The sequence below is a fragment of the Neltuma alba genome, unplaced genomic scaffold, assembly GCF_004799145.2.
Source record: "Neltuma alba isolate B1F8T4 unplaced genomic scaffold, ASM479914v2 tig00005970_pilon, whole genome shotgun sequence".
In the NCBI taxonomy this organism is placed as follows: Eukaryota; Viridiplantae; Streptophyta; class Magnoliopsida; order Fabales; family Fabaceae; genus Neltuma; species Neltuma alba.
Window position 1 is genome coordinate 8,635 of NW_021634300.1, and position 8,580 is coordinate 17,214.

Consider the following 8,580-nt stretch of genomic DNA (forward strand, 5'->3'; position numbering starts at 1 on the left):
CGTTTTAGCCCTATGCCCCTATAAGACATTTAGGAAGAATATGAAGGGAAGATATAACACAAGATCCCATATTTAAGGAGTGTTTGGATTCGCTTTTCAAGAGTAATTTTATGAAGTTTGAGGTAAATATGTGAGAAGAATTCTTATCTTGACTCGTAAAAATATTTTTTTTAAGTACTTTTATAAGATGCCAAACACCCCTAAGTATATCTGAATAAAGTCAAACATGAATGTAAAAACCGAGAACTAATATGTTAAGTTAAAAAAGAAAGTATGAAATCTAAATCATTTAGGTTAAATGTGAAAACTTTAAATCTCATTTTTTTTAGAAAAATAAAAAAGAATATCCTTTATAGATATGACCATCAAATCTGAAACCATAAAGCAATACCAATTCCATCTTTACAAACAAAAATCGTACAACATGCAATGAAAGGTCTCGAAGAGTAATCACAAATTAGGGAACCAAGTTAATCAAGATTATTTAAGATTATAAAAAAGCACAGGCCATATCAAAACTTATAAATACACATTGTCTTTTAATCATTTTCCGTGATGAAAAGCCCCCGTGTTTGTGTGTATATAAATATACACATTCATTTTGCAACACTCATCCACCAGTTTCATCACAATACAGTATATAAAAGCCATGAAGCTTGCACTTCTTTTCTCTCTAGCAATTTTAGTTCTTCTTTCTCTCTTTAGTCCCCACGCTCAAGCTCAAGGTACGATATATACATATATACATACATGTTGTAGCTTCATTGTTAAGTATTGATTCAATATTATTGAAACATATTGAGGGATTATAATTAATGTTATTATGGTTGTGATTTGATTAATGGATGTGTTTTTGTATTAGGTGGTGTGAATTTGTGTCCAAAGCAGATGACTTTGGATGGAACATGTGAAGGGACCAGGGGAGGCTACGGGTGTGCACTTGAATTCCTGGCACAGTATGGGGCAAGCGCCATGCCACAGCACTGCACTTGCACTGACCTTAATCACCAACGTCTCTGCAAATGTGACGTTGTTTGTCCTTGAAACATTAATCCTATGTATCTGTCTCTATGTGTTTGATTAATAAGCAACATCCTTATTATTAGTTACAACTACTAACTAAAGTTATTTCGATTGTAAAATAAGTTGTCATTAAAATCTAATTATACTACCTCCAAAACTAAAACTAATGACTACCAAATGAAAGTTCCAGAACTAGAAGAGGAAATGAGGGAGAGTATGGAATAGAAGAAGAGAAAAGAGAAAAACGACAGCGACAAGAGAAAGCGGACGACACCGCATGAAATGAAGGCGGGAATGGAATTAGGAAGAAGCGTTAAAATTAGTTTGATGATTAGTATTTGATAGCTTTAGGGTCCAAGTTGATGAAGATATGTCCTATGCTTACGATACCGTTTGGGTGATCAAAATAATTTACAAACGAACCAAGAATGACGTTCAAAAAAGTTATGTAATGAGATCTCATGGTAAATGATCCTCTCTCCGGTTCACAATATAAGATAAACGTTGTTAAAGGAGCTTGAGTTTTTAATAAAATAATATTCACTTTTGTCTAAGCATTAAATCAGTATTTTTTTTCATTTTTACCCTCGTATATTTTCTTTTTTTCTTTAATTCATTTATTACATCTTTTACTTATTTTCTTCATTAATAAGGGTATATTTGTAAAAAAAAATACATGCCTGTTTTAAAGTGATTTTAACTAATTTCTTGATAGTAAATGGATAAATTTATCTTATATTTTAAATCAAATGGAGTATATTTCAACATTTAGATTTTGCTCAATCTCAACTAATTAACCTTCGGACAAAAAACATTTCTCAACTATTCATGTAATAATTATTGTTCTACAAAAAATGATTTCTTTAGTATGAAAATAAAGGTTGAAGTTTAATTTAAAGAGGAGAATTGGGGGAGAAGTCCTCTTATTCACTTAGATTCAAATGTGTGTGTGTGAGACTTCGAAATGGGCTTTATTCATAGGCCTCTAATTATTAAAAACCAATAAATATATTACCTTGTGTCCTTGATATAAGAGTTAGTTAAAAATTAAACTTGATCCTAATTTTAAATCTATCTATTTTGTCTCTCAAATTTATAATATTTTTTCTAAAACATCCCTAGTAATTGTAAGGAGTTCTCATCAAAGGATAGTCTCGATACACATGATTAAAGAGGGTGGTTTGGGAAAGTCAACACATACGTGCCATTATTAACCAACTTAACTAATTTTTTTAATCTCCTCAAATTAGTTACATGACTCTTATATTAAAGGCCAGTGATAGTATTACATTGTATTTATACTAATATAATAATGTACATTTCCCAAATTCAAAGAATCTTTGATGCATTTAGTACATATGAATGTTCTTGCCCTTAATAAGTTGGATTTATAAATGGGGAGCATATAGGATCGGACAAGATGTTTTATGAAAGTAAAAATCAGGTTCTTTGAATCTTGGGAATTAGTTCATGAACATACAAAATGTAATAAAATCTAATCCTTTTCCAATACAGAAAAGTCCTTTATTTTATGTCTATTGTTAGTTCTTTTTTCTGTCTTTTGCCTCCGCGCTCATGCTCAAGGTACTGGCTATGATGAGAGATTATATTCATTAATTAAGTAGTTGTGACTTTTGATTATTTGATTAATGAATGTGCATTATAATATAACTACAAGAGATATCATGTATATATATTACGTGGTTAAGATAAAGAATGGCACCATGAATCATTTCTGACCCTAAAATATATACATGCCAATTATAATTAAAATAATTAAACTATAAGGCTGATGTTTTATATTCGAATAAAGTCAAATATGCATGTAACAACTACTATTAATTTACAGAGAAATAATATTTTAAGTTAAAAAAAACAAAAATATGAAATCTAAATCATTTAGATTAAATGTGAACATTTTAAATCTCTTTTTTTTAAAAAAAAAAAAAGGAGAAGAAGAATATCCTTTATCTTTAGATGGCCACCAAATCTAATCAAGACCATATATAAAGCAATACCTTTTTTTTTTTTTTGGATAAGACATATATAAAGCAATACCAATTGCATCTTTACAAACGAAAATTGTGCCACATGCAATGAAAGGTCTCGAAGAATAATCACAAATTAGGGAACCAAGTTAATCAAAGATTTAAGATTATATCAAAAAAGCACAGCCATATCAAAACTTATAAACAGTCTTAAATCATTTTCCATGGTGAAAAGCCCTAGGTGTGTATATAAACATACATATTCTTTTGGTTGCAACACTCATCCACCAGTTTCATCACAATACAATATACATAAACCATGAAGCTTGCACCTCTTTTCTTTCTATTAATTTTAGTTCTTCTCTCTCTCTTTAGCCCCCATGCTCAAGCTCAAGGTATGATATACACACACATACAGGATTAATATCATTTTGAGTTCATGAAATTTAACTTTATTTTGATTTTTCTTATTGAAATTTGAAACCAGTAGTCTTGGTCCATCGAGTTTTATTGATGAAGACGGTTTTATCTGTCAGATATTTATGCCTGTAAAATGTTGTTTCAGATACCAAAAAAACACTATTTCAGGAACTAAACGAACTTGTTTTTGTTTAGGTGGTGGGAAATTGTGTCCAAAGGAGATGAGGTTGGAGGGAAGTTGTGGAGGGAGCAGTGGAGGATTCAACTGCGCAATTGAGTTCCTAGGGAAATATGGAGCAAGGGCCATGCCACAGCACTGCACTTGCACTGACCTTAATCAACAACGCCTTTGCAAATGTGACATTGTTTGTACTTAGCCTGAACAATATAATCCTATATATGTATCTCTATCTATGTTTGATCAATAAGAAACCACCTTACTAGTTACTACCAACTTCATCATGTTGAATAATATTGATTATACGAGCAGCAGGCACGGGTTGGCTCACCTGTGAAATCATATAGCCTGCTTGTTTTTTTATTTTTTTGGGCAGGTCTGGCCGGGTTGGCTCATTTAGACAACGTAAATGTGAATACACCAAGTTACATGTTACCTGCTTGGTCCTAGTGATGTTCATAAGGGCGGGATTAGAACAATCATGTCCTGATCTTGTCTTAATAATCAGGATTTCTTGATGATCTTGTTCTTATTAAACAGGACATGACTAGGATCGGACAAAGACGTCTCATCTTTTTGCTTTTTAAAGTTTTTGATTTTTTTTAATTGGAAACCAATTATATATAGAGCATGAGAATTTATAATAAAAAATTTACAACGAAAATAAATAAAATAGATAAAAATTGGTTAAAACAATGGCCAAGGATAAAAGTTTCCTATTATATTGAAAGACAGAAAATAAATAAACCCAAAATATCCACAGAAAATATTATATAATCTGTACAGGAGAACTCATAAAGAACATCATTAAAGTAACAATTAATAATTAAAATAAATTTCTAAATTGAAGATGATGATACATATGTCTGAAAAATTTTCAAGACAAGACTATTCAACCCCAAAATAACTAGAATCAAGACATGATATATGTCAGGAGGGCCCAAGTTGAACGCCTCTACTTAGCCTTGTACTGTTTTGTTTTTATTTATAAGTCATTTGTAAGAAAATAGTTTTATTCTAAATATAAAATACTTTTAGAGTAATTAATAATCTTTTTTAAGTTTTATTCTAATTGACTTAAATAGGTAAGAAAAAATATAGAACATATTTTTTTTAATACCTTTCCTTTAACAAGGGCAAAAGGTTAAAAAATTATTAATTTAATATATTTTTTTATTTGTAAACTTAAAATACAAGTGGCCAATGAGCAGAAACGTAAAAGTGGATATTGTATATAAAAGCATATTGGATTTAAGCTACGTATAAATAGTTGAGTTGTACATGTAGGGGGCTAGGGGCCATATATGCATTAATTGATGGGTTGACCCAGCAGCTCACGAAGAAGATTTGACGAGTTGTACGTTTATAGCCATCCATCTCAACCTACCCATAATTAAGCGCCCCCTTTGAATTTATTATTGTTTGGAACAGTTAGATGGCTTCATTACCTAATTATGGTCCCCTGTCTTCTGACAAATCCAATTATTTGTCGCAATAAAATAAATAACTATTCCAATTAGTCAGAGGTATATTTATATCCCCGATCATGATGCGTAATGCAATGCTCGACTGTAGAAGAGCACCCACTTAATTACTATGAAATTTATTTGCAAAAATCGATAATAGAGTCGTAAAAATCTGACTAAGATTTTGCCACTTTGAACTGCCCTATGAAGAATAATCTGTAATATTTATTCACACTTTGACAAATTTAATTCAAATTTGTAACATATAAAACGGGGATGATCATTTAATTGTAGCTTAGCTTAACCGAAAAGTTAATTTTATTCGAATATCTTTATAGAGTTACTTGTTATTGAGTCTTGTAAAAAAAAGTTTTTGGTGATCAATCTTTTAAAAGAAGTCAATAATTTTTACAGGCACAGTTAAGTTAGTATTTTGAGAATTGAAGATAATATTTGAAATCATGGGCAATAATGAACTATACACCACGGGCAATCTTTTAATGTCATTTTATAATTTTTTATAGAAAATTATTTTTTAAAAAATATCATCGTTTTAGTCAAGCTAAATAAAATTATTTCATCAACATTAGTCAAATTTTTTTCTTCGTCAAATAAAAAATAAAATTTAAATTAATGAGAGACTTTGGCAAATAATAATAAATAAATGGGACAAAAATTATATTCGATATTAGTGCAAGCAATCATCAATATCAGCTGTATAATAAATTGAAGTTTAGAGTTTAGAATCCGTATAGCCTTTGAAACTATAGGAAATTTTTTAAAATTGAAATGTATAAGCTATAAGCTAGGTCCTTATTGAAATGTCAAATGCAAGGCTCGGTCTTACTCACTTGGTCAATGGTCAATATTTTCCCAAATATGACTCATTCGCCTTCCATTTTGGTTCCTTCTGATAATCTCTGATTGTCTGGTATATAAATATCAGAACCCAAGTCTTCTTCCCCATCCTCATTCTAAACCAAACCCAGAAGCAATCCATTTCAATTAAATCGCTCTCATGTCTTGTTTACGAATCTCAGCTTCGCTCTCTTCTTCTTCTTCTTCTTCTTCTTCTTCTTCTTCGACTTTCAACAGAGTCAACGCCACCATTAATGTTTCCAAGCTCCCCCCAGTTCCTTTCTCACTTCCGAAAATACCCACGACGACGACGAAGCTGATTCAGGAACTCAATGGATCTATACATACAATAATTCCGTTAGAGAAAGATGCCAAAAACTCACAAGTGGATTTGTCCAAACCCAGCAAGTCCGAGGCCACTGTTAAACTATATGCAGTATTGGAGGCTGTGGCTGACAGAGTTGAAATGCATAAAAACATTGGCGAGCAACGCAACAATTGGAACTCTCTTCTTTTCAACTCCGTCAATATGATCACCCTGGCCGCCGCCGGCATGGTTGGAGTCACCACCGCCGTTGACGACACAGCACCGATGTTGGCACTCAAATTATCGTCTACCCTTTTGTTCTCTGCCGCCACCGGAATGCTTCTCATCATGAACAAGATTCAGCCGTCACAGCTCGCCGAGGAGCAACGAAATGCAACGAGGTTGTTCAAGCAGCTTCAAACTGAAATCCAAACCACATTAGCTATTGGAAATGCAACTGAGGGAGACGTCGACACTGCGATGAAGAAGGTTTTGGCACTCGACAAAGCTTACCCACTTCCCCTATTAGGAACCATGCTTGAGAAATTCCCTTCCAAATTTGAGCCTGCTGTTTGGTGGCCTAAAACAGAAGCCACCACCAGATCGCAGAAGAAAACGGATAATAAAAATGGATGGACTCCAGAACTGGAAACGGAGATGTGGCAGCTTCTTGAAGTGGTTAGAAGAAAAGATATGGAGGATTATGACAGACTAGGAAACTTGGCTCTCAAGATCAACAAAACCTTAGCCATATCAGGTCCTTTGCTCACTGGGATTGCAGCTTTAGGTTCTGCATTAGCCAGCCATGGTTCGTCTTGGCCAGGCATTGCGGCCGTCATGGCTGGGTCGTTGGCGGCGTCTGTGAATGCATTGGAGCATGGAGGCCAAGTGGGAATGGTGTTTGAAATGTACAGAAACTGTGGAGGATTCTTCAAGTTGCTGCAAGAAACCATAGAAGCAACGCTTGAAGAGAAAGACTGCGAGAAAAGAGAGAACGGTGCCCTCTTTGAAACGAAGGTGGCCATGAAATTGGGAAGAAGCGTCTCGCAGCTCAGACGACTTGCCTCAAAATTTGTTGCCTATGAGTCGGAAGGAATTGACATGGATGAATTTGCTAGCAAGTTGTTCTGAGAAGACTTATTTTTTGATTTTTTTTTGGGTACAACTTTGTCCTTTCGGACAAAAACATTATTTTATTCTTTTATTGTATTATAGCCATCTAACTTGGGACAGACCTATAGTTTTACAAAGAAGAAAGAATTTGTATAAAACCATCTTCATGATGTCTTCATTCTATTATTTTTGTATAAAGAAAGTTATATAATAAGATCTCATGGTAAATGATATATTTGAACATTTAGCTTTTGATAAAGCCCAACTATTTTAAGGTGACAACTGTTGTTCTCCACAAAAGTAATTTTTTTAAAGTTAAAAAATAATGTTATGAATATGAAATCTAAATCATTTACGTTATAATAAAACTAATAGATCGATATATGAATTTAGAGAGGAGAAATATGGGGAGTGGGTGATTTCCTTATCACTTTGATTCAAATTGAAATCGGCTTCTAAATTGTTAGGCCTTCGGTTGTTTAAAACTAATAAATAAATTACATTATTGTATTTATACTAACATAATACTCTTTTCGTTTCATTTTATAAGAGACAATTATCTAAACTAAGACAATTATCTAAACTATGTTATTTAAAATATTAGTAAAAATTAGTTGAGAACAATAAATGTGTAAAAAATATAAGTTTTTCTGTAAAAAAAAATCCTCATTTGTGTGGAAGAAAAATAACATGTGGGAATTAAATGCAATAATATAAGCAATATCAGTAATTAAATGAGATAAAATAAAAAATCAACAAATAAAATTTGAGACAACCTCTAAGTGTCTCTTACAAAAAGGAACACAACATACTATTTCACAATTGTCTCTTGTAATAAGGAACATATCAGAGAGAGGGAGTAATGCATATTCTCAAAATTCAAATAATTCTTAATGCATTTAGTACATATGAATGTTCCTAATTGCACTTAATATGTTGGATTCATAAATGGGGAGCATGTGATGGGATGAGACAAGATAATTTATGAAAGTTAAAAAAATCAGGTTCTTTGAATCTTAAAAGAGTTAGTTTAAGAAAGTAACAAAATGTATTAATACATGTAGTCCTTTTTCCAATGCAGAAAAGCCCTACGTGTAGAGTATATAATCATATAATCATGCATGTGGTCACCATCCATCAAACTTGAGATCAGAATATATATAGCCCCAAATATATAGCAGAACATAAATCATGAAGCTTGGGCTTATCTTCTCTCTATTTGTTGTT

General features: G+C 32.3%; 1 protein-coding gene across 1 annotated transcript; it reads left to right on the plus strand.

The window, feature by feature from the left end:
• The first annotated feature begins 6,093 nt into the window (after positions 1–6,093).
• On the plus strand, positions 6,094–7,373 carry LOC114749176 (probable F-box protein At4g22030). Its single transcript, XM_028937666.1, has one exon. It carries the CDS (start codon positions 6,094–6,096, stop codon positions 7,369–7,371), a length of 1,278 nt encoding a protein of 425 aa, XP_028793499.1. The 3' UTR covers positions 7,372–7,373.
• The last annotated feature ends 1,207 nt before the right edge of the window (positions 7,374–8,580 follow it).

Bases quoted from the DNA above. Each gene is read 5' to 3' on its own strand.
- LOC114749176 (XM_028937666.1), top strand. From the start codon at position 6,094: ATGTCTTGTTTACGAATCTCAGCTTCGCTCTCTTCTTCTTCTTCTTCT.